We start from the raw sequence: 26,572 nt of genomic DNA, 5'->3' as shown, positions 1-26,572 counted from the left end.
CTATTTCTCCATCATTCAGTACAGCTATGTCCAGCACAGTGAATGCAGCTGGAGTGACTGCAGATAATTCCCAGTACCTATTGCCAGCGCTGGGGGGCAGAGTTAAGGTTGTGTGGGCATTCACCTTAACTCTGTATTTCCTGATTTTTGGAGTTTGAGATTTGCTGAAGTCGATGTTGTGGAAAGGCATGAGCAATCACGGGGCAGCCTTAACTCTGTGTCAATGACATTTTTTGCCATTTAATAATTATAAAGATGCATTGATTTCCATCTCACCAGAACATATCTCTCCTTGGAAAGTGGTGCACCGGGACAGGCTGAGTGTGACAACCTTTTCTTGAATACTTCTCATAGAAGGGGTAAGCTCTTGGTAGCATTAGAAATTAAGCTTGCCCCCTCTGCCTTAAAGAACATGTCCTCAGAGAGGCAATAGTGACTGTGTGAACTGAGTCCTAATTTCAGCCATCGCTGCTTAAGCCATTCAATCAGCAGCACAGTTGCAGAGTCACCCGAGCGTTAATACTGCAGCATGCCCAGTGATGACAGCCTCCTAAAGAAAGCAAATGGACATTTATTACATATGATCCACTTCTGAAGAAAAGCTGTGCATGTCACACTACGTGCCTCCTAAAATGAGAGCTGGGCAGGAAGTGGTTTTCCTATCCTGTGAGAATTTTTGAGAGTTTCAAAAATCTCCCATTCCCACAAGGACAGAAAGTCAAATTTCATGAACAGAAAACCACCACCATCACCACCCGCCGCCAAAAAAAACCCTTCAGTTTGGGTTGATCAAAACATTTTATTTTGATATTGCCCTTTTTAAAAAAATATTTAAATGAAACTAATATTTCAAATGAAAAGTTATTTTGAACCAAAAATTACATCATTTTATTCCAAAAATGTTAAAATGGGACAGTTCTCCCCCCACACCCGCAATTGTTTTTTCTACAGGAACAATTTGTCAAAATTGATGCATTCCCGCGGGAAGTTTCGGTTTGATGAATCAACATTTTCTGATGAAAAAAGTTTCAGTGAAAAATTCCCAACCTAACACATTGCTATGAGAGTGATGGGCTAAAACTTTCTGCTGCTCTGCTTAAAATGATATGTGTTCCCCGGGGACCAGGAGAGATGGAACATAATGACTCAGTAGAGGTTCTTCAATATCATCATGGCCCTGCTGAAATCAGTGAGAAAACTTTCATAGATTTCTATAGGATTTGGATCAGGCTTTACGTGCCCAAAGCAAATTTTCTAGCTGAAAAAAAGAGCCCTCTACGAAGCTAGAAACCAGACTGGACAAAGCTCTGATGAAAATATCACACAGAACCATCAGGCATGGGCTGAGGGAAGACATTACAGTGAAGATGGGCTAATTGTCCAATTGGTCTAAGTTCTGTGAAGTGACATTGGGGGATCTCACTGAAGGAAGCTAAAGTCTGTCTTCTCCCCGCTTAGTATGTCTATACAGAGTTGCTGAGCCCCAAAATTTTCATACCTTAAAATTAGCCTCCCAAGTAGCCTGATTTTTCTCAGGGTTGGAGCACTCTCAAAAGTCAGTGAGAGCTGCAGGCGCTCAATATCTTGGAAAATGGGGCCACTTTTCCTTTAGAACCTCCTTCTAGGCACGCAGGCTTGTACGTTGTAGCCAAAGTGCTTAGACGGTTCCATGGCCAATGACTCTCCTGCAGGGCTGACTCATCTCCCCATGAAACTCCATGGGGGAGATTGTCAAAGGCACCAATGGTCATAAGGCCCCTAACTCACCTTGACTTTCAATGAAAGCTAGGATCCAGATCCTCCAAGGTATTCAGGTGCTTAGCTCCTATTGAAATCAATGGGAGTTAGGCACTTAAGCCCAGATCTTCAAAGGTATTTAGCTGCTGTGCCTTTGAATATCTTCTCCTAATGCCCCTCCCTCCTCAGGAAATCCCAATTCTCCATCAAGGTTGTAAAGCAATAAAACCTCTTACCTCTCTGACACCACTCCATTTGACAAACCAGCAGCAGTGTTTCTGACCAAACGCCCGGTCCTTTTGAACTGTTGTGCCATCCAGCACATCTCGTCCAACAAGGCCCAGAGCTGTTCTATCCTTTAAAAGCAAAGACATGGACTGCGGTCACTGTGCTGTGAATGCAGAGCCAGGCCTCTGGAGGAGATTGGGGACATGAAGAAAATGATTGACAGTTCCCATGAGCCATTCCGGTGGGTTATCCAAATTGAAATAGTTCAGGTTTTGTCCAAAATATTTTAGTTTTCCGGTGTTTTGCTTTTGGATGAAAAAATCAAACTTTTCTTCAGTAAGCAGACACTTTTCATTTAATTGAAAACCCAGTTTTCCATTAAAGAACAGCTTCAACAGAAAATTTTTGACCAGCCCTAAGAATGGGGAATAGAAGCCTAAGTCTCCCAACTCCCACTCCCTTGCAGTAGGCCACACAGTCTCACCAAAGAATCATGGCTGAAAAGCCACCAGAAACTCTCATTCAACACAAACTCATAAGAACGGCCATACTGGGTCAGACCAAAGGTCCATCCAGCCCAGAATCCTGTCCTCTGACAGTGGCCAATGCCAGATGCCCCAGAGGGAATGAACAGAACAGGCAATCAAGTGATCCATCCCCTGTCGCCCATTCCCAGCTTCTGGCAAACAGAGGCTAGGGACACCATCCCTGCCCATCCTGGCTAATAGCCATTGATGGACCTGTCCTCCATGAACTTATCTAGTTCTTTTTTTTACCCTGTTATAGTCTTGGCCTTCACAACATCCTCTGGCAAAGAATTCCACAGACTGATTGACTGCGTTGTGTGAAGAAATACTTCCTTCTGTTTGTTTTAAACCTGCTGCCTATTAATTTCATTTGGTGACCCCTAGTTCTTGTGTTATAAGAAGGCATAAATAACACTTCCTTATTTACTTTCTCCACACCAGTGATGATTTTATAGACCTCTATCATATCTCCCCTTAGTTTTCTCTTTTCCAAGCTGAAAAGTCTCAGTCTTATTAACCTCTCCTTATATGGAAGCCGTTCCATACCCCTAATCATTTTTGTTGCCCTTTTCTGAACTTTTTCCAATTCCAATATATCTTTTTTGAGATGGGGTGACCACATCTGCATGCAATATTCAAGATGTGGGTGTACCATGGATTTATATAGAGGCACTATGATATTTTCTGTCGTCTTATCTATCCCTTTCTTAATGATTCCCAACATTCTGTTCACTTTTTTGACTGCCGCTGCACATTGAGCAGATGTTTTCAAAGAACTATCGACAATGACTCCAAGATTTCTTTCTTCAGTGGTAACAGCTAATTTAGACCCCATCATTTGACTCACCTCTTACTAAGAGAAAACATCATCTTTGTAGGAAGCTTATATGACATAAGACACTGTGATATTATCTCAGCCACCGAGTCCAGCAATCCAGATGCCTTCCGCCTCTCCTGGGCAGCTGGAGTAACAGCCAAATGCCAATAACAGATAAACAAACACAAGGCTTTAAAAATTACTCATAATTTATGGAGCAAATTCAACTAAAGGAAACCCCAAAATGAATAGTTTCTTGAAAATTGTGCTGAGTCTAAACACCCTGGCCTACCCTCCAAGAGAGAATTTCCTTTAAAAGGTTGAACTGTCAAAGGGAAGTAAGGAAATTAGGCACCCGAATCCCATTGGAATCCAATGGGAGTTGGACACAAACAATTTGTCCCCTGTGCAAAGCCCACCTTCACCCCAGTTTTGGTTATAGCTCTATCCCAGTGATGGTCTTTGACCCCTCTGTTGCGCATACCAATAGATATTAGTGTTATACTTGTCACTTACCTGCGCTATGGGCATTGACTGGGTCTTTAGTTCCCTCGGAACTTCAGAGAAATGGAAACGAGGTTGGAATGCACCAAAAATGTGTCAGGAATTTTCAATCTGTGGCTGCTACTTTATACACACTTTCCATTTATATGTATACACACGCATTCACACACACACAATTTACTATAGTTCACCATCGAGCAGCAATCAATGTAGCAACCCTAACGTTTACCATACTCACTCTCCCAACGTGCATTTACCCCAACTGCAACACACATCCCAGACACAGGGGGCTGGATCAGCTGTGCCTCTGGAATGAGGACCATGACAACAAAATGAGTGTCATCACCGTAGCATTACCCTCCCCCATTGCTCCTGACCCCACCGAGCACTACCACTGGATAACCACAGTAGGTAGGTTGAGTGGGGTGGAGCCACAGGTCAGCTGTTCTCAGCGGGATCGTCCTTTGTTGTCCCCTGGAATATCTGTGCACACATCCATGCTTCGATGAGAGATTGGCTTGAGTAGATGTGACACAGACACTCCTTGGCAAAGGCTCCTCCCCCTGTTCTTTGCACACAACTCTCATGTCACGCCTGACAAACTTATTACACCAAACACGTCTTGCAGGATATTTATCCATAAAGCGTAACATGAAGGTATCTACAGAAAGCTCATCAAGACTCATGATCAGTGTGAGATGTATGTATGGAAGATATTTAAAGGATAATGTATTTATATTGAAAGTCTGCTTTATGGACTTGGAGGGAAAGTTAGTCACCAGGGGATAATGTGTCTTGGTGATGGCCCATTTAGCCAGGAGAGAATTGTCACCCCACCCTGCTTAGCCAGTGATGCAATGCAATGCAAGACTTCAATGGAAAACAATCAAAGACAATTCCAAACAATTGAAACCACTGGAAGATACAAAAATAACGTTACAAAAAGACACAGATTGACCCTGTCTATGAACAGAAACAAAAGACTGTTCCAATCTAACAGAGGGTAGGCAAAGGCACTCTGTATTCATTCACTGAGGAAACATCTTAAGGAGCAAGGGGAGACTTTCATGAACGTTTGGATCCTGGTTCTTGTGAAACCAGCCAGTTCTGCAACAGACTAATCTTTGAGGAGAAATCTTACTTTCTGAGATAGGAGAGGGAACTATTGATAAGTGTAGACCCAGGTTTGCGTTTTATGATTTTGCTTTGTATTGTAACCATTTGTTTCCAGCATTTTCTCTCGTTTCTAGTACCCTTTCTTAACCAAACCTACTTTTATTTTGTTACATGAGCTCACAAATGCTGTGTGTTATACAGGAAGGGTGGTTTAAGGTGAAATGGGACACGGTGCACCTCTGGAGGCAAAGGATCTGGGATTTCTGTGAGCATCTAGCGTCAGGGGCTGGACATCACGGGGGAACAAGTCAAAGGGTCTCAGGGACTGGGGTGTACCTATTGTTCACCTACAAGGTGAAGTTCGGGCTGGCGTAGCCCGAGGCTGAAAGGCTGATGGTGGTAGGTAACTGACACCCACCCACCACAAGGAAGACCCCTTCTCCGTGGAGACAGAGGGTAGCAAGGTCACTGTCTATCCGAGGTGCCCCAAGAACTGTCCCGGTAAGTAAGTGCTTCGGGATTTGGCTTAGTAACGATATTTATTAGGCATCTGTCCATCGAAAGAAGGGCTTTGCTGCTTTATTTCAAGCACAGCGAAGCAGATATAAAAGACATAGTAAAGCCATAAAAATCCCACTTGACTGCCGGGCTCAAAGGCCTTCACCTCGCTGAATGAGGCCTGGAATCTCTTCCCATCCCTCCCAATGGGAGGATCCCATACAATACAAAACAAAACCTGGTAGGCCACATCCCTTCTCTTCCCGCAGATCCCAGGGGAACCATTACTCAGCTAGTGTAAAACTAACAGGAGGAAAGAAATCAGATTCCTCTACCTTTGTGCTGGCACGGGGGCAGCTGCGGCTGTATTTTCTGGTCTGTTCCATTGAGTGTCCCGCTCACCGCAGCAGCCTGCTTCGGGGGCAGGTCCCTGGGAGCTGGCCCGTTGGATTCCAGCCCTCCTGTGTCTGGGTTCCGGCATGAGGACTCCTCATTAGCTCGAGACAAGTCATTTTTACTGAGCAAACTGGCAAACCGGAAGGTCACCGTGTTGGCGGGATAATTTATACCAAAGGCATCTATGAGACATGACAACAAAGGGTAAAACTGTTCATAAATAGTCAGGTAAAACTAAGTGATGTTTGATTGCAGGGGATTATGTGGAAGATCCTGGTGAGACTTCATGAGACTGGAAACATTTGGACACCTAATTCCCATCGACTTTCATGGCTTGTTGACTTTCACTAGAAGCCTGCCGTGCCTTTATTAACTTCCCCCTCATAGCCTAAATGCACCTGGCCAGCAGGTTTGTCTGAGCTTCTGACTCACATCTCCTGGGGCTTTAGCAAAACCAAGGTTAGTATTGATTCTTATTTCATGAGGCAGTGAGTTCCACAGGCTCCTGTGGAAGTTCTATTGCCTGTGGATACAAGCCTCCCTTTGTTGCTGGACAGTTCCCCCTGTTCTAGAGGAACATAGCTGTCATGGAAGGCCATGGTCAAAGAGAGTACAACAGAGAGATGTCTCCAGCCATATCAAATTGACCTTGTAGGTCTTATAGGGTTTGGGGTATGGAGCATTTGGATATTCTCTTTTTCTATCTGTGTACAGTCCCTAAGGCAACTGTAACTTCTGGTTCTTGTTTTGAAGTTTTCAATTAATAAACATGAACAGAGAGAGATGGTTCCAATAGCCTAGTGAGAAGCAAGTCATTTAGATACATCGTTTCTGTATTGCTCAGTAGTGGAGGTGCAGGGGATTTAAAACCATGTGTTTTATCATTCCTCCTGCATATCAATCATAAAATCATAGACTATCAGGGTTGGAAGGGACCTCAGGAGGTCATCTAGTCCAACCCCCTGCTCAAAGCAGGACCAATTCCCAACTAAATCATCCCAGCCAGGGCTTTTTCAACCCTGACCTTAAAAACCTCTAAGGAAGGATATTCCACCACCTCCCTAGGTAATCCATTCCAGTGCTTCACCACCCTCCTAGTGAAAATTTTTTTCCTAATATCCAACCTAAACCTCACCCACTGCAACTTGAGACCATTATTCCTTGTTCTGTCATCAGTACCACTGAGAACAGTCTAGATCAGGCCTGCACAACATGCAGCCAGGGGGCCGCATGCGGCCTGCATGGGTTCACGGTGCGGCCCGCAGGGGGTGAGTAGGTGGGCTCACTGTGCGGCCCACGGGGGGTGAGTAGGCAAGCAGTGGGTGAGGGAGGGGGGCTGAGGAGGAGAATAGGCAGGCAGTGGCAGGGGGTGAGTAGGCGAGCTGGAGGGGTGGGGGGCTGAGGAGGCGAGCGGGCGAGCAGTGGCAGGGGGGCAGGTGAGCCGGCGGTGGGGGCTGAGGAGGCGAGCAGGTGGGCAGTGGCGGGGGGTGAATAGGCGAGCGGACGGGCAGTGGCGGGGGGTGAGTAGGCGAGCTGGGGGGTGGGGGGGGCTGAGGAGTCGGGCAGTGGCGGGGAGGCAGGTGAGTCGTCGGCGGGGGGGGCTGAGTAGGTGAGCCGGGGCGGTGAGGGGCTGAGGAGGTGAGTGGGTGGGCAGTGGCCGGGGGGTGAGAAGGCGAGCCGGGGAAGGGGAGCTAAGGAGGCAAGCGGCAAGTCGGTGGCTGACCCGTTCTACTGATCTGGTCTTGCTCCCATCCCCTCTCCAAGGGTTGCAGCTGTCTGGAGGTGCCTGCCTTTCACACCTTCCTCATTCACACCTCATTCATTCAACAGGGCAATTGATTACAAAGTGGGGGGAAGATCTTATTCTACTTCTAGCAAAAAGACATTTTTCTTTTACCTTAATTATACTACCTTAGGGGCCAGCTATAACATATTACCAAGGTTCAATACTGCTGTTTCAGCAGGGCGGTGTTGGGGAAGGAGGGCTTTTTTCCACAGGGCAGGCGGCGCTGGGGGGGGGTGTTGTGTTTCGGGGGGGCTGGGTGGTGCTTGGGGGGTGGTTTCGGTGGGGTCGGGGGGTTTCAGCCCTCAGCTGTTTTCTTTGGAGTAATATGGCCCTCGCCGCTTTACAGGTTGTGCAGGCCTGGTCTAGATCCATCCTCTTTGGAACCCCCTTTCAGGTAGTTGAAAGCAGCTATCAAATCCCCCTTCATTCTCTGTATGGCATGCAATGCCATACAGAGAATGCCTCCTGTCTGTTTACAGGCTCGGGGTAACACTTACTGTTCCTGTGTAAGAAAAGGACAGCATCCTGATACCCTCGAGAAAAAAACTCATTCAGGACCTGTGGAGGAAAGCACCCGGAATCAGAAAGAATTCCAGCTGCGGGAAGTGTTCTTCGAGGGGCAGAAGCCATGTCTTCTCTAATGCTGTTTGATATACCATATGGAGAATTAACATCTGGGACTTGATCCTCAGCTGGTCTCAGTGCTTAAAGGGTCTCTGGTCAAAAGGGGCCATAGACCTGGCCAATAATACTTCTGCAACTCAAGCTGGTCACTGAGGGTTGCATGACCTGGAGGAAAAGCCCCTCTGATTGCTTGCCCTCCCCACTTCCCCACCTCCTGGGCTAGAGCAGCCAACCAGACTGTAATTTCTGGTTCTTGTCCTGCTGCAGGAAACAGGCAGAGCTATCCCCCAACTTCCCCAATGCCCTTTGCACTGGATGGGAAGAGGGAGCAGAAAAAATCCACCAGCTCAGGGCAGCTACACTCTCCCTTCTCCTCCAGTGAGCAACAGGTGCAGCACCTTTGCTCCTCCCCACTTCCCCCCATGCGACAGCACCTGGCCTGGGAAAGCAGGGGGCACCGGGGGGAGGGGAGGGAAAGACCCCCTGGGACCACCCCCAGCCTCAGCCTAGAAGGAAGGTGGAGGGGACCCTGGTGCAGGTCTGGGAAGGGGGAGGTCAAGTACCCCAGGGGCGGCAGGAGGGCAAATGGATGTGAGGGCAGAATTGATGGGGAGCAAGAGAACAGGCAGCTGTGATGTTGCCAAGAGTTATGCCAGCCTACCTCAGCTGAAGATCGGGCCCATGGCATCCGGAACTGGAGGTGCACATTAATCCCAGGACTGCGTGGCACAATCCTGGTTGGGTGGCACAGCAACAGATGTGTGCTGGGCCAGAGCTGCAGCTGGTGTAACCTGGCATTGACTTCAGTGGGGCTAGGCTGATTACGTTAGCTGAGGTTCTAGCCCCTCGTCTGCAGCGTAGGGATGTAGGGGGTCACCAGACTGGAGCAGACCCAAGATCTATCCCGTCCAGTATCCATCTCTGACAGGGGCCAGTCCCAGATGCTTCAGAGGAAGGTGTAAGAACCCCACAATAGCAGATGTGGGATAATCTTCCACCACCACCACCCACCTTTGAAGGTTTCAGCCTAATCCCTAATAGAGATCGATATAAGCCCTGAAGCATGGGATGGTGGGTCCCGAGCTCACTGGCTCTGATAGAAGTAGTGCCAGTGGGTAGGGGTACCAGCTCAAAGGCTATCTCATCTGGGACAGCTACCTAAAAAGGGACAATCCTAGGAAAACCTAGAGAGGTGGGAACCCTACTTGAGGGTAAGACGATTGAGAAGCACTGGGGTACATTGGTAGGGACCACTTACCAGGTAGCTAGGTGGAAAGAGAGCATAGCTAATCCTGCACAGGTTTTCCACTGAGATCTGAATGCTGCTGTTAAAGATCTGAAAAGAGTAGAAGATAGCCGGGCAGTCCCGGGGACAGATGTCCAGCTCGCCCGTGAATGGGGACACCGTGATCACGGCCTCCAGGTCAGAACATGGTTGCAGGTTAGTGAAACCTCCGTCGACGTAGCGCTGAGGTAGAGGGTGGAAAACACAGAGGAGTTTGTTTGGAGAAGTTAAAAATAGGCAGCAGTGTCACAGCAATCAGGACAGGTGATCGTGTGAACAATGCAGGCCTTGTTCGTTACATGTGGGTGTTTGAATAGGGTACCTGCAACCTCAGTTGGGATATGCAAATTAGTAGCATGTATAATAATCCCTACCTCTTATCTAGTGCTTTTCATCAGTAGATCTCAAAGTGCTTTATAAAGGAGATCAGCATCATCACCCCCATTTTATAGCTGGGGAAACTGAGGCAGGGAGAGGTGATGTGACTTGCCCGAGGTCACCCAGCAGGCCAGTGCCAGGAATAGAACCCAGGTTTCCTGAATCCCAGGCCACTGATCTCTGATCCCAAAGGACAAAAGATCAGCTTGTGGCTAAGGCACAGGAACGGGAGTCAGGAAACGTGGAATGTATTCTTGCCTCTGCCACAGATTTCCTGTGTGAACTTGGACAAGTCACTTATCCCTTCAGTACCACAGTGGGGGGGACAATGAAATCTGCCTACCACCCAAGGGGTATTGTGAGACTGAATGCATTACTTGCTTGTAAAGGAGCTTTGTAATCCTTGTAGGGGAAGTGCTAGCAAAGTGCAACGCACGTCTATTTTTAAAATGTTCTATGAATCCTTAAGGCACTGGGGTGCCTTCAGGGCTGGCCACTTTGCTGCACTGTTTGCTTTGCTACGTTACATGGATAATTGTAGGGTGCATTGTGCCAATGAGGGAGGAAAGGTCTGTAATGGAGTCTGGATTCCTGGGAGGTAGGGTGACAAGATGTCCCGATTTTATAGGGTTTGGGGATTTTGGGGTCTTTTTCTTATATAGGCTCCTATTACCCCCCACCCCCTGTCCCGATTTTTCACATTTGCTGTCTGGTCAACCAACTGGGAGGAGCTAGCCCCACCATACTCCTACCCCTATTTGGAACTTTGCCTATTCCCACAACAACCTGTCTTGCTTCTGCATGCCTCCTCCCACTGCCAGGTTCTCCCCACATAGCTAGGGGCCAAGAGCAGCTTGGGAGAGAGACTTATTGGCTGGAGTCCAGGGCCTGCCTGCATGGGAGGTGTAGCCAGTGGGACATGAGAATGGATGGGAAAGTTAAACCAAACCCCACCCCTGTTAAAAAACACAGGTTACTATAGAGCAGCCATTATGGTAGCGAGTGGCCTGTTGCAATGAACATGATGACACAAGCCGCGGTGATTATTAAAGGCTTGTTGTCAAGATTATATAAAGGTAACAGGGCGGCTCATGAAGGCTTTAGCCCACGTGGGAGGGAGTATCCCAGCTACTCCACTGGAATATCCAGCTACTCATGAGCCTGTTTGTCAAGCTTGTAAATACTAGACTCATGGCAGCGCACTATGAGATCTCTGAATTTAAAGAGCTACTTAAAGGCAACATCCTGCGTCTTGTGCTTTTTTGTAGCGGAACTCCTGCTGGCTTTGGCAATTTCTGTATGGAACAATCACTTCCAACCCCCTAGGGAACACTTTCCGGACTACACTGAGCTGAATTCAACCGTGGGTTACATTTGGGCTTTTATTCTCTCCATGCGGGATTCAAGAGACCCTGACATTTACAGCCGAAATCGAAACGGTGCGAAGCCACAGGGATTGAAACAGAGCAAACTAAAAGTCATTGAAACAGGAATAATCCAAGTGAACCCCCAGCAGCAAGATTCCCGGAGCTATAGATCACATCACACCCACCGCAGGGAATTCATGGATGAAATTCAGTGACTTGGATTATGCTGGAGGTCTGACTTGATGGCCCATTGCAGCCTTTAGATCTATGGAATGGATAGACCCTTAGCTAGTGTAAACTGACAGAAGTCTGTGGAGCAACTCCTGTTTATGCCAGCTGAGGATTTGGCCTTATGTCTGAGAGCAGAGTCTGGCAATAGATTGGTGAGGACAGAAATCGTATCCCCTGGAATATTTGCTAGAGAGCACTTACCACACCTCGGAAGGAGGGAGGGATGAAACCGCAATAGATAGGAACAAAGCAGCTGCAGATCAGTGCCTGTGAGGAGAAGAGACGCACAGAAGGGTCACAGAAAAGCATACTTCACCCCCAAACTTCCCCAAGTTGAGAGGCGATTGGATTTATCGCCCAGAGATTCGGGCTTCTTTGCGGAGATACACTGGGACTGAGGTGCTGTGATCTGGATCCAAACTAGAGCCGGTCAAAACTTGGAATTTTCATTCTGGGAGAAATTCTGACATGTCAAACATTTTCTTTCACCCCAACACAAAAAGCCAACATTCCAAATTTCCCGCAAAACCAAATTTCCAAAGCTTTCGTTTCAGAAATATCAAAACGACCCTATTGAAACAAATTGTCCCAGGGAGTTCAAAGTGCTTCATTTCAATACTGAACTATCATAGAACCAGGGTGGAAATGATAATGTCTAAAGGAAGCACTTCGGCCATATCAAAATGAAACATTTTGATAATTTTGCATTGCAAATTGTGCTAAATCCGTCCGTTCCCACGAAACATTTCAACGTGGCCAAATCTGCAACAGAAAAATGTTCATCAGACAATTTTGAACAGCTCTAATCCAGACTTTTAAATGTGGGGTGGATCTTAGGGCCTAGTCGGTGATGCATCAATCTGTATTTAAATCAGGACAGGCATTGATAAGAACAGCATTAAATCCAACCTATTGGGGATGAGCGGGGGAATGGGACTAGCATATAGGCTGCCTTCTGTCCCCTTGTTGGAATACAGCAGCACAGTATTCCAGGTGGCCTGCTGGATTCTCCAAGCCCAAAGCCAAAAAGACTGATTGGGGGAGAAGGGCCAGCTGGAGCTGATGCTCGCTGAGGGCCTGCAGCTGCCCTGAATGAGAGCCCAGCTCCAGGGGAGCAGCTGGGGGAAACTACTGCCTTGAGGAGGGCTGGAGTAGCTGTCTGGGAGGCAGCCCAGCTCCAAGGGAAGGGGCTGAGGATTTATGTCCTAAGGAGAGACGGGGCAACTCCACAGAGCACAACCCAGCAGCCAGAAAGATTTGCAGAAGCTCCTCAGAAGCTGAATGGGAAGAAGCCCCCCAAGATGACCAAACCACGGAGCAGGAGCAATGGCATCTTCACTCTGGCAAGGGGTGAGGGGAGAAGGTAGAAGCAGCCCAGGAAGGTGGCAAGGGATTGGAAGGAGCGGTCCTGACCTGCCTTACATAGGGTCCCTGGGCTGGGAGAGGGCAGGCGGGGGCTCCCCTGCCTCTTCCCCAACTGAGGAGATGGTATGAGCCTCAGGACTGAGAGAGGCAGCCTGGCAGTTGTGGAAGGGGAATGAGGCCTCGACATAAAGGCCCCTAGATGTGGGGACTTGGCTTGTTTAGACTGAATGGGGGACAAGGTTTGGAAAGTGCCGTGGCTGGGAGGCAGAGGTCGCAGCCTTCGATAAGGTTAGAAAGCTCCACAATAAGGGGCGCTAGGAACACTTAGCATGAGGGGGCACTCCCGCAGTTGCCACACACAGAACAGGCTGTTTCCAGGAGCAGGTACCCATGAGAGCTACTTTCTGGCCACGTCTGGTGCTCGTAACTTAATATGCTGCTTCTGAACCTAGGATCAGGGTGGAATCTCTGGACCGAGACAGAGGTGGAATTCTCTCCTCCCTCTACCTGTTCATGTATGTTGACTTCACCTCTCCCTCATGAACTCAGCTTGTGGTTTTTTCCCATTTAATTGCATTGCAGGCACAGCAGAGAGGAAACCCCGTTACCTGAATCAGATCCTCCTTCGAACTGAACTCGGAAACCATGACATTCTGTCCATCCGTCACCCGGGTAAGGGAAATGTGCAGCCTCCCCGAAGCCACCTGGTGAGAGTTCTCTGGCAACGTCTTGTACAATCCCTTCTGTATGGTGCGGAGCGTGTTGCACCCGGGAGACAGAGGGCCGAGAATCGTTTTCCTGGCGTCTCTCACTGCTTCATGGAAAGATTCTTTTAGGTCCTCTGATCGAGGGAGGGAAAACAAAGGTCGTTTATCACCAGCTTTCTTTAAAGGCCCAATAGTCCTAAGATTGTCCAACATGATTCTCCTGTGTTTTCAGTCACGTACCATTTTGGCGAGCTGTAACCTTTTGGATGGAAATTGCCCACATTCACTCTCTGCCCTAAGTGGAATATTTTCAGAAAGTTTGATCGACAACAGAGCAGCTGTTTTTGAGAAAGAAGTTAATGACAAACAGGCAGTTTGGTCAACATTAATTATTTGTTGGTGTCCTTTTGAGCAGTGGTAGCGTCTTAGGGTATGTCTACACTTTGTGCTGGGTGGGGGGAGATTCCCAGAAATTTCAGCCTGAGGAGACGTAGCCACAGTAGCTCTCATCAAGCTCCATGAGAGCTAGTGTGTGTATGTCTCCTCTGGCTGGGGCTCCGTGACGGTCTCAGGGTACCCAGGACTGAAAGTCGCTGTGTTATCCTCTGCCTTCACTGAGAAGGAGTTATTTCTGTGCCTGCCTGGGTGTCATCTCACTGACACCACCAGCCTGTCAGCCCCTCGAGCGCTCTCCTCTGAGCTACGCCAGCCCCAGCTTCGTCTTGTGGATTAGCAATAGGCGTACCCTCGTCCCCAATTCCCTTTGACATGTTCCCCTGTGATATGCCGCCCCTGATGCTGGCTGCTTACAGAAATCCCAGATCCTCCACCCCCAGAGGTCCAGTTTTACATTAAACCACCTTTCCTGTACAACACACAGCACTTGTGAGCACGTACCTTTATTTTGTTATAAGTATATTTAAGAAAGGGTAAAGATTTAACTAGATGAGAGAAAGTACTGGAAACAAATGATTACAATACAAAACAGTATCATTAAATTCAAACCTGGGTCTACGCTTATCAATAGTTCCCTCTCCTATGTAATAAAGTAGGCTTTTCCCTCCTAGAGTTCAGGCTGTTGGAGAGCTGGCTGGTTTCACAAGAACCAGGATTTAAATGTTCGTGAAAACAGCCCCTCTCCACAAGGGGTTTCCTCAGTGAACGGATTCAGAGGACTTCTCCTTCCTCTGTGTTATACTGAAACAGTCTTTTGCTTCTATTCACAGACAGGGCAAACGCCTGTTTTATAAGGCTCCTTTTTCACCTTCCAGTGGTTTTGATTGTTTGAAGTTACCTCTGATGGTTTTCCATTGAAAGTCTTGTTATTGCCAAGGCTAAGCAATTGAGCTTTGCATTACATCATCGGCTAAACAGAGTGGGGAGGCAACTCTTTCCGGCCTAAATGGACCATCACCAAGATTGTCCCCTGGTGACTAATTTTTACTCCCAGTCCCTAAAGCATACATTCACTATAAATGCATTATTGCTTAAATATTACCCATAGACATCTTGCAAAGATTATGAGTTTGACAAATGACGAGCTTTCTGTGGATCCCTTACATGTCACTCTTTAAGTTAAAGATGCAAGAGCTGTCAGAGGCCTGTATCCCCAAAAAGGGAAAAAGATTACTAAGCAAGAGACTTAGACCGAGCTGGATGAGCGACCAGCTGAAAGGGGCGATTAGGAAAAAACAGAAAGCGTACAAAGAGTGGAAGAGGGGAGGGATCAGTAAGGAAACTTACCTTAGCGAAGTCAGAGAATGTAGAGATAGAGTGAGAAAGGCCAAAGGCCGGGAAGAGTTGGACTTAGCGAGGGGAATTAAAAGTAATAGTAAGAGGTTTTACAGCCATATAAATAGGAAGAAAGCAAAGAAAGAAGAAGTGGGACCGCTGAAGACTATAGCCGGAGAGGAGATTAAAGATAATCTAGGCATGGCGCAATATCTCAATGAATATTTTGCATCGGTGTTTAATGAGGCCAATGAAGGTATTAGGGATACTAGCACCGTTACAGAGGGGCATACGGGATGGGGGATTACCGCATCCGAGGTAAAAACAAAACTAGAACGCCTCAATGGGACTAAGTCGGGTGGACCGGACGATCTTCATCCGAGAATATTGAAGGAATTGGCGCGGGAAATAGCAGGCCCATTAGCGACTATATTTAATGAATCTGTAAACTCGGGGGTAGTCCCGTTAGACTGGAGAATAGCCAATGTGGTTCCTATTTTCAAGAAAGGGAAAAAAAGTGACCCGGGTAACTATAGGCCTGTTAGTTTAACATCAGTAGTGTGCAAGGTACTGGAGAAGATTCTGAAAGAGAAACTAGTTGAGGACCTTGAAGTTAATGGCAAATGCGATAAATTACAGCATGGTTTTACGAAGGGCAGATCGTGCCAAACGAATCTGATCTCCTTCTTTGAGAAAGTAACGGACTTATTAGATAAGGGAAATGCGGTGGACCTAATATACCTGGATTTCAGTAAGGCGTTTGATACAGTACCCCATGAGGAACTATTGGTTAAAATGAAAAACATGGGGATCGATATGAAAATCCAGAGGTGGATAGGGAATTGGTTAATGGGGAGAATGCAGCGGGTCGTATTAAAGGGTGAATTGTCGGGTTGGAGGGAGGTTACTAGTGGAGTGCCTCAAGGTTCGGTTTTGGGACCCATCTTATTTAATCTATTTATAACTGACCTCGGGACCGATTGCAAGAGTGGGCTGATAAAGTTTGCGGATGATACGAAGGTGGGAGGAGTTGCAAACTCGGAGGAGGATAGGGATACTCTGCAGGGAGACTTGAATGAGCTTGTGAATTGGAGTATCAGAAATAGGATGAAATTTAATAGTAAAAAGTGTAAGGTGATGCACTTGGGGACGAATAATAACAATTTTAGTTACAAGATGGGGACGCATTGGTTAGAAGTAACGGAAGAGGAGAAGGACCTAGGGGTCCTTGTGGACCGCAGGATGACTATGAGTCGGCAATGTGACGTGGCGGTGAAAAAAGCCAATGCGGTCTTGGGATGTATTAGGCGAGGTATATCTAGTAGAGATAGGGAGGTCCTGCTTCCGTTGTATAAGGCGCTGGTGAGACCTCATTTGGAATACTGTGTGCAGTTCTGGTCTCCGATGTTTAAAAAAGATGAACTCAAACTGGAACGGGTGCAGAGAAGGGCGACTAAGATGATCAGAGGAATGGAAAACCTGTCGTATGAAAAGAGATTAGAGGAGCTTGGGTTGTTTAGTCTGACAAAGCGAAGGCTGAGGGGGGATATGATTGCTATCTTTAAATATATCAGAGGGGTTAATACAAGGGAGGGAGAGGAATTATTCCAGTTTAGTACTAATGTGGACACGAGAACGAATGGATACAAACTGGCCGGGGGGAAGTTTAGGCTTGAAATTAGACGAAGGTTTCTGACCATCAGAGGGGTGAAATATTGGAACGGCCTTCCGAGGGAAACGGTGGGGGCGACGGACCTGTCTGGTTTTAAGATTAAGTTGGATGAGTTTATGGAGGGAATGGTTTAATGATAAAACATAGTAGCCAAGGAAAACCAAGCAATGGTACATGAACAGCATAATGGCCAACAAGGGTCAGGCTGGAGACTCTTGCCTATATGCTCGGGGTATTACTGATCGCCATATTTGGGGTCGGGAAGGAATTTTCCTCCAGGGTAGATTGGCTGAGCCTCTGGAGGTTTTTCGCCTTCCTCCGCAGCATGGGGCAGGGATCACTAGCAGGAGGGTCTAAGCCGATTGAAGTCACTAAAACACAGGATTGGGGACTTCAACGGTAGAGTCCAGGGAAGGGTCTTGCGGCCTGCAGCATGCAGGGGGTCAGACCAGATGATCATAATGGTCCCTTCTGACCTTAATGTCTATGAGTCTATGAGTCTATGAGTTTATGGAGAAATATCCTGTAAGACGTGTGCTTGGTGTAATGAGTTTGTCAGGTCTGAGGTGAGGGTTGTCTGTGCAGAATAGAGGATCCTTTGCTTAAGAGCCTCTGTGTCACAGAATCACACACACACACAGGTCAAAGTGTAGACATACCCTTGGCAGCTTGGAGAAGGAAGGTGAAATTTGGCAGGGGGAAAACCCTGAGGTCACAGAAGTGCCTTTTTGCTCTCCCAGAGGAAATTCATCGAAATTCAGCCCAGTCATAAACCACAGGAAATAATCTTTGAGTGACAATCAAAGGCCCGTTAGGGTTTGCACAACGATTGAACATTTTATCAAAATGCAGACTCGCGTTCTACTGGATTGTGCATTCTGCCAGGCCCCTCGGAGCCTTGGCATTATCTCAAAGCAGCCGCATGGAGCTGTGGCTTCCTGTGATTCACAGAAGGGATCTGCCTCCTCCTCCCACAATACCCTTTGGCCTAGAGGCAGGACACTGGGCTAGAGACCAGGAGAAAGTGAGGTCTAGGTTTGCCTCTTGCACTGACTGGCCTTTGATGAGCTGTATTTCACATCCCTTCTTAGGGACTGGGAGCACAGTCTCACATCGGTACCCGAGTCTCAGTCTGAAGACAGGGAAACTGAGACCCAGAGAAGTTGCACAGGGCCATTTCTGGCACATCTGGGACTGGAACAGTTCAGGAAAATCAAGCTGAGCCCTGTTGTTTCAGCGGGAGGCTCGGATGGGTCCCGAGTTTAGCAGAGGAGCTGAGTGTATGTGGGAAACTGCAGGAGTGGTGCCACCGATCTGTTGGGTCAGATCATCCTGTCTTCTGGTAAAATCCTGACTCAGATGGCTCAGGAAGTAGAAATTGCTGTGAGAAGCTCCTCATGTGATTCCCTCATGACCTCTCATCACAGGGTGGGGTGGGCTCTGCACTGTTCATCACCGCATCCCTGTGAGGATAGGTAAATATTATCATCCCCCACTTCACATGGGAGGAAACAAGGTGTCGTTAATAATTACATCAGCCCTGTAAGGCTGATAGGGACTGGAATTTCCTCATTTGATAGCTGGGGAAACTAAGGCACAAAGTCGGGACATGATTTGCCCGAGAGAGTCAATGTCAGAGCTCAGGAATTCCTGGTTCCCAGTCCTGGGCTAAGAGCAGTGTCCCTTTTCAGCAGCATGAAGAGAGAGAGGGGAGAGGGCTGTGGAAGAATGGCTGATGGCCTTTCAGCTCCAGCATGCGGCTGCTTACAGCTTAATTATACTTGGTCCTGATGTAGGCAGGCTCCCACTGAACCCGTGAATAAGAGCAATACCTGAGGATCGGCATTGTAGCTCCTGTAGATTAGAAACTACCAGACCAGATCAGACCTGGGGTCCATCTAGGTCAAGATTCTATCTCCTGCTTCACGGGAAGGTGCAAGAAACTCTTTGGGAGTAAGCAATGGGATAACCTGCCGCCCCCATTCGAGCCCATGATGATTTCATGTATGGCCAGAAGCACATTCAGCCCGTGATCCTGCAGAGATTTCTGCACGTGCTGAAGTTTGCACATTCACCAGCTCCACCGGCATCCAGGAGGCTCCTCACATGTGTAAAATTGAGCCACCTGCACAAGATTTTGCAGGGTTAGGGCCTAATCTGGCAAGAACAAAGCTCCCTTGGGCCCCTGTTCTGGCTGTCCCAGTGCAGCAACCCCTGAGATTGCTCTAGAAAGACGGGCAGACAGACAGATTAGACGGAGCAAAAATATCTTAGTGTCCTGAAGGCACTGGAGCAACCCAGGAATTAAGAGCAGTTATAAATGTTTGAGCAGATATTCCGGGTATGTGACATAACAACTAATGCTTTGCGGGGTCAAGTGAGGTGGTAATGGAGCTGAATTTCAGATCAAAGTTGCTTGAAAACCAAATGACAAACGTTGGTGCCTTTTGCCATAATAAACCAGAGCGGCATGGACCTTCCTTTGGTCTGCAGCCTGACTAAACAAGAGGGCTCCAAACTGATCTCTGAGAGCCAGAGCTACTGGCTGTGATTGCCCAGGAGTGGGACAACCTGTGAGCAGGAAGATGCTATTGGACTGTACCATTACAGCTGCCTCCGCTATAGATTTCCTTGAGGTATCTTTCCCCTTGCAAGCGCGGAAATGTGCCAGTCAGGAACCACTGTCTTACAAGCAGCAGCTAAGATATTGGTACATACATGGATATGCATTTTTTTGTCTGCCTTAAAAAATTCTTTAAAAACAGCAAATCTTGGGGTGTGTCTACATGGAGCAGGACTGTGCACTGCATGGGTGTGATTTCTAAAGTGCGTATTAACTGGTCCGTGTATACCTTGCTGGTGTGAACTAAAAGTTCCCTAGTGCACTTTAACATAGTGCCTTTAATTTTCTACACTAAAACCAGCACCTGGAGATAGACAAATCACCCAGGGGCTGCTCCTCTTGGTCCCATTGATGCCAATGAGATGTTTGCTGTTTCTTAAACAGGGGCAAGATCAAGCCCTTACATTACAAGATCACAGGGATTTGGGGTACATCTACACTGTAATTCGGGCTGGCCCGAATCAGCTGACTCAGGCTCATGGGGCTTCGGGAAGTCTGTACGTACCCTTAGAGTGTTGCGGCTGGAAAAGGCATTGTATTCCTTGGAAAGGAAGGTGCAGCCTCTTCTCCTGAGTGGGGAAGCATTTAGGGCTGAATGCTCAAAAGGATTTAGGTGTTCTCCACCTCGGGAAGGTGGGGTATTGATCTGAACAGGGATTTGCCACCTCGCAAATGGCTGCTCTAACCATTGGGCTATTCTCTCTAGCCCGCATAATTCTTTGAGAGCAGGAGAGAGAGCACAAGAATGAGAATGTGCCAGCCACCAGGCTATGAAGTCACTCACCCAGGCGGTGGGTGATCCAGGATCCAGTCCCCCTGTTCCAGGGAGCCGTTCATTTCTCCACAGTGCAACCACTTCAACAGGAGAGACTGAGGGGCCCCCTCCATTAAACTGTCCCAGCGCCCATTGGTTAGAGCACTCACCTGAGAAGTGGCAGATCCCTGTTTAAATCCCTTCTGAACCAAAGGTCTCCCACCACCCAGGTGAGGACCCTAACCATGGGGCTAAAAGTGGTGATGAAGGCTCTCCTCCTCCCAAGCTGTTTCATGTGAGCTCCCCTATGGGGGGGGGCCCGCTCCGGTAGGCAGCCTCTGAGTGTGTCTGCTGGATTGGGCCCCTCAGACAACTTAGGCAGCCGAACGATTATCCCTGGTTGATGAATCACTCTGGAGCTTAGGCAGGAGATAGGCCTCCGGACACCACAGAGGGGCCGTAGGGCATGTGCCCAGAGGCAGAAACATAGGCACTGAGGAATCCTTTACTGCAAAAACTTACGGTTTCAGCGGGAGTTTTGTGCATCACAGTGCTTCCAACACTGGGACTTAGACAGTTAAAACAGGGCCAGAGACGCCTGACTCCTTTTGAGTACTCCACCCCTACTGACTAGTCCAAAGAAACACTAAAACCTGACCGCTGAATATAATGGTACCAGGCCAGAGGCTCCCCTGGTATCAGTTGGCATAGCTCCGTTCAGTGGAAGGACATTGATTTATATCAGCTGAAGATTTGACTCACTGAGCACATGCAATGATCTAGATGGATACACAGGTCGAGATCCACTGCTGGTGTAAATCAGGGTCACTTTACTGATTTCAGTGCACTCGTTACACCCATTAAAGATCAGGGCCACTGGCTGAACAGGTGAAACAATATATTAATATATGTTGGTCTAGACTGGTGGCATGGAATTGCATTTCCTGGCAGGCCAGGTAAGGAAATGTCCAGATCTGGACAGGCCAAAGTGCTCTTCACGTGTGTGCTCTCTAGGGAGTCTGCCAGCAGCCAGGGGTCGCAACCTTTCACGCCGTGATGTGCTGAATTGTATTTAATAATCTCAAAATAAAAAACTGGGCATCCATAGGCAATATTCCAATGAAATCTTATAAACAAGTGATTATACAAATAGACTACAATGCTATTAAATCATCATGCTGTCAATATTAATTCTACTCTTAAAGCTATGAAATGAAAATAAGTTTAAAACGCACAAGAAATGCAGGCACGTCTAATTTCCCTGATTGCCTGAGATTTTGACAACTCCTTGGCATCATCTTTTTTTTCTGGAAAAGGACGAGGCAGAAAGCAATCAAACTAGCTACGGAAAGCACGTCGATTACTGATCGCTGTGTGTCTGAATGAACGTCTGATTAAAAGCGTACTGCTGTAAGTCGAAATGTATCAACACAGGCTAGCGCCAAGGTGTTTAAATGGAAAGGTTTTAAATTAAGTACGTGGCAGGATGGTAAACAGAGGGAAAATAAACTGAGCTGCATCTGCCCACTCCCCATCAATCCTGCTGCTAGCCCACCATCTGCCCAGCCCCCTCATCAGTTGTGGGGACCCCAGCCTCACCTCTGCTCTTTTGGGGGTTCTTCGGCCCCCTCTCTGAGGCCAGGGGATGGATAAGCTAGGCTCCTGAGGGGAGGGGATGAGAGCTCTGCTTCTTCCCAGAAGGCTGGCGGTGGGCCAAATGGAAGACCTGTGGGGGCTGGATCTGTCCCATGAGCTCCCACTGAAGAACAATGGTTTAGATCCTCAGCTGATGGAAAGCAATGTACCACTACTGACTTAAACACAGCCAGTCTGATTTCCGCCATCTGAGGATCTGGCCCTGTAGGTCCCCTGATGCTGAATGATTGAGTTATTATTTATTGTATTATTATACAAATCATTCCTTTCTGATCCTTTCATGTCATTAAAATCCATGTTTTCATTATTATTATTATTATTATAATTATAATAAACGTATACACAGAATAAACCAAAGCCTTTCTTACCTAGGCTAGATTCACACACCACTGCTGCAGCTATAAGTGACCCAGCTGATGCTCCATAAACTTTGGATGCTGATTTTAGTATCTCAGGTGCCAATTCCAAGAGCGACTGGACCACCCCTATCTGGTAAAGTGCAAGAAAACCACTGCCTGAAAAAGAAAGAGAGAAGGGGGTGCCGGTGCCATTTAGGTCTTCTTCAGCCATCCCAGCTGCTCAGTCTGCAGAGACGTGGTTTTGTTAGTGGGCAGGCGCTCTGTAACTTCGATGTTCAGTTTTGCTGTTACTAGATAAACTCCGAGCCTGCTCTCTTTCCGCCCTTCTCTGACACATTCACTGCTTCTTTTGCGGTTCACAGGAATGCCTAAGATGCACTTTTTGCCCTTCTGTGCCAGATCCCTGAGATGTTTTCAGATTCAGTGCCTGCTTTAATTACTTCTCTGGCTAAAAATAAAACTCTCTCCCCCCATCAAAGCAGCTCTAGCTAGATTAGACCCTAACTAGCTATCACGCTTCTGGCTTAAGTAAGGAGCTCCTTTTAAGACAATAACTCATAAATCTTCCCACAGCCCGCACGCCTGTAGAGCGTGTGAAGTCTCCTGCATCTCATGGCCCTAGCTTAGCTTTTTCCGAGCATCCCTTGCAAAATTTCCTCTTTTTTGTTTTTCTCCGCTCTTCCTCGAGGGTGTTTTTCTAAATTGGATTCTCCCTCAATCCAGTCTTAGGAACAGCTCAGTGCTGAATGAGCGGAGATTTGCTCAAGGAGCTCAGAGCCTGTGGGTGTTACACAAGGGATTACACAGAGGGCTGGGCGATGTTATATTTGAAAACTTGCTCAATTAACCCTATATTGCAATGTCTGTATCCACTGAGAAAATGGACCTTGAACCTGTTACTTTGTTCTTATAAAGACACAACCTCCAAAGACTTCCATTTGCTTTGAATTCTCCACCCAGCTGCGCGCTTGACATGTCACTTCAACAGGATTCTGTCAGGTTTAAATCTCAGAACTTCCATTCCCTGTGTTGCTATCAGCACAATGGTTTATTAAAGCTGAAAGGACTGTTCAAATCTAATGGCCTTATCACTGGTTCTGTTGGTCCTTTTTAATACCCGCGATTGCACCGTGGACAATGAAAATTGTTTAGTCAGTTTCAGAGTCTATTTCCCACCCCCAGTCTGACTGCCACTGAAGTTAGTGGTCCAAATCATGGAGACTGGCCTTTCTACAGCAAGAACAGCTTCGGAGGCTTATGATGTGCTACACCACTTAGAATCATAGAATATCAGGGTTTCAAGGGACCTTAGGAGGTCATCTAGTCCAATCCCATGCTCAAAGAAGGACCAATCCCCAGACAGATTTTTGCCCCAGATCCCTAAATGGCCCCCTCAAGGATTGAGCTCACAACCCTAGGTTTAGGGGGCCAAGGCGGAAACCACTGAGCTATCCCATGTCCCCAAGTGCAACTTGAAGCAGCCTCAGAGCTACTCTAACTAACACAGCTGCCAGGGGCTCTCCAGGGAGCCACCGAGGCAGCCCACAAGTGGACAGATGGAGCATTCCCTGGCCAGCCCATCTTCCTCCAACCATGCGCCCTATATTTGGGGATGGCGTGGGAACTACGAAAATGGTTCTGTGGCACTCAGAGCTTCCTCCCATGTCCATGAATAGTCTTTATGTTCGTTCTCTGATTGCTCAGTTCTGTTCCTGCAGCCACATGACGCAACGGCCAAATCCTGCAAGACCCTGAGCCTGTGCAGCTTGGAGCACAACTCAGTATTTGGCCCTGTGAGGTTTCTGGGTGGGATTTAGGGCCCCTCTACTCCCACAGGCTTCAATGGGAGTTTGAGATGCTAAGCACTTCGGAACAATGCTCCCATAAAGCTTAGCCACAGGACAATGAATCCAGGGAGAGCCTTTCTTGTGCAGATTGCAGGCACTTGCTTCTTTGAATCTCCAGCCAGCCTTGCTGTGACACGCCTAGTCTAAGCAGGTTGCACGTGCCATTTTAAATGGACTTTTGTGACAAGGAAATGAAGTTGGAAGCAAGTTTACAAGGGATGCATTTTGAATCTGATCACATTACCAGTAATGTCTGAACCTCACCTGCACCGCTTACTGTGTTGGGTAGTTACTGCGTACAAGTTCTGTTCCACGTTAGGGCCGCTGGCATGTTTTTGCTCTTAAACAAGTCAAGGCTAGTGGGAAGAATGTATTTTTCTGCCTTGTGTTTCTCTGAAACCTATTGACCTGGGAGAAGGAGATTATGCATCAAGAAGCTCTGTTGGGGGTATCGTTTGAGGTCAGTTTATCACATACTTACATGAATCACTTAAGTATGTACTGTACAAAATGCCATGTACTGAGCTAAATTTAGATTTGGAGCATTTGGGTGGCTGTGGTAGTGTCCACGATTCTACAGAGATGAAATTCAGCCCCGTGCAGTGGGCCATCTCAAAGCCAATGCAACGCTGAAATCCCACATTGGCTACTCAGACTAGAATTTATGTGGAACTTCAGTAGTGCCTGGACTATGCACTGGCCCTCTGCACCGGGATGAATGAATTTCACTCTATCTGGGTCATGTTCTAGGGATTGATTTGATCACGGTGACGCTGGCTGTTCTGCTGATGCAGTTTGTAAGTTGCCTGCTTTGTCCACTGAGGCAGCCTTGCCTAGTGGAGTGAGTACAGGACTTGGTGTTAAGACTCTTGGGTTCTGGTCCTATCTCTGCCCCCAACTGGCTGTGTGGCCTGGTTTAAGCCGCTTCATCTCTGTAAAATGAGAATGCTCTTATTTACCGACAGTGGGTCAAGTTCCTCCCTCATCTGCTTCCCAGGGGAGCTCCGGTCCCGATCCAAAACCTGTTATTTATTAGGGAATCTTTCTACTGGCTTCTCATCAGGCCCCAGTGGACTCATGCTGGGATCTCGTGGTTCGGAGCTAAAGTGCAGTTCTGCTCTTTAAAACTCTGCAAAAATGGCACCTTCTGAGTCAGCAACCCGGCTCCTCACATGGAGCAGAGTAACATCCCACTTCAGTGACCAAACCAGAACAGTGCATGTCTGCTTTTCACTCCTGTTAGCGCTGCAGAGAGAAGAGTGAGCTGCAGTATATGCCATCTCATGCAGCACCCACAGAACTGTATGTCCTGCTTGTAGACTCTTCCGTTATTATTGTTAGCAATGCTCAACAGTAACGTGATGTGATAGAACCTCTGGGGTGCTCTCCAGGAAGGCCGGTTACTGTGCTACCCTTAGAGAAGCTATGGCAATGCACTCCACTCTGCTCCCCCTGCCCTAGGAGAGCACAACGCTTGTAATCGTGGCTTGTCCTTGTACAGGAGATGGGTCCACGGGGACTTACAGCCTCCCCTCTTTGCCTAGGGGCTGGCCCATGCTTTGCTGAATGTGACACCGCAAGTTGAATCACCTCTCTTCTTCTCTGTCCCTAAAAAGTAGTTGTTGTTATCAGGTTTATCTCCCTTATATGTCACCCACTGCCAGTGCTGGCAACTCTCATGATTCTTATTGTGAGTCGGGTGATATTTAGCATTCTTCTTAAAGCTTCAGCTCCTGGAGTCAAGTGATTTGCTGATCATCTCAGCTTCCATTGAGGGGGGAAAATAAAGCAAGTTTCTAGCCCTCCTGGTTGCAGAGAAAAGCTTGAAAATGTGACCCAAGTGCATCCTTAAGGCTCAAAGTCCAGAAGGCAAACAAAAAGAACCCATCGTTTATTATAATTTTTTTTCAAATTCATGATTTTAAGCCAATCTCATGGTGGGGGGGGGAGAGGTTGGCAATACCACATGACAAACAGAATCAGGAGACCTGCTTCTGACAACAGATCTTTCCCATGTCTTCTCATGATTTGCTCAAACTCCAGCCTACGTTTTCAAGCATGATGGGGGACTCTGAGCATCACAATTTTGGGAGGATTAACTTGAGAGGCCTAAAAAGGGGCCTGACCTTCAGAAAGTGCTGAGCACCCACCCTTTGTAAACCAGATGGGTGACCCAGAAATGGAGGCCTCCAGAAAATAATAGTCACTTTTGAAAACGTGGCAGCCTACTTTCGTTTGTTTCGTTTGGATGAAAATTCCTGCTAGCCCAGTGCTGACTTCTTTCGTGCATGGCTCACCTCGGCTATGCATGTTAAATCAGGACTGTCCTTTGGCCAGATTCTCAGATCTACTTTCCCAGCTGAA

At 47.6% G+C, this 26,572-nt stretch overlaps 1 protein-coding gene across 2 annotated transcripts; it reads right to left on the bottom strand.

The window, feature by feature from the left end:
- Positions 1-214: 214 nt before the first annotated feature.
- On the bottom strand, positions 215-23,078 carry LOC128836801 (omega-hydroxyceramide transacylase-like). Of its 2 annotated transcripts, none has more exons than XM_054027413.1 (9): positions 22,371-23,078; positions 13,468-13,700; positions 11,696-11,761; positions 9,492-9,701; positions 8,107-8,167; positions 5,763-6,005; positions 3,340-3,454; positions 1,974-2,093; positions 215-550 (listed from the first exon to the last, which is right to left on the bottom strand). In XM_054027413.1, exons 1-9 carry the CDS (start codon positions 22,570-22,572, stop codon positions 517-519), a joined length of 1,284 nt encoding a protein of 427 aa, XP_053883388.1. In that variant the 5' UTR covers positions 22,573-23,078; the 3' UTR covers positions 215-516. The 2 variants fall into 2 exon arrangements, with proteins under 2 accessions (XP_053883388.1, XP_053883389.1); XM_054027414.1 differs by lacking the exon at positions 215-550 and adding an exon at positions 872-1,180.
- Positions 23,079-26,572: the final 3,494 nt, after the last annotated feature.

Source organism: Malaclemys terrapin, chromosome 4 (assembly GCF_027887155.1).
Source record: "Malaclemys terrapin pileata isolate rMalTer1 chromosome 4, rMalTer1.hap1, whole genome shotgun sequence".
Taxonomy (NCBI): domain Eukaryota; kingdom Metazoa; phylum Chordata; order Testudines; family Emydidae; genus Malaclemys; species Malaclemys terrapin.
The sequence above is the reverse complement of the archived record's forward strand: the minus strand, read 5'-3'. Positions and strand labels throughout refer to the sequence as shown.

Bases quoted from the DNA above. Each gene is read 5' to 3' on its own strand.
- LOC128836801 (XM_054027413.1), bottom strand. From the start codon at position 22,572: ATGGCTGAAGAAGACCTAAATGGCACCGGCACCCCCTTCTCTCTTTCT. The intron at 9,702-11,695 runs GTAAGTGCTCTC...CCTCTACCTCAG, and splicing joins CTCCCTCCTTCCGAGGTGTG to CGCTACGTCGACGGAGGTTT. The intron at 3,455-5,762 runs GTAGAGGAATCT...CTGTTACTCCAG, and splicing joins GCCCCCGTGCCAGCACAAAG to CTGCCCAGGAGAGGCGGAAG.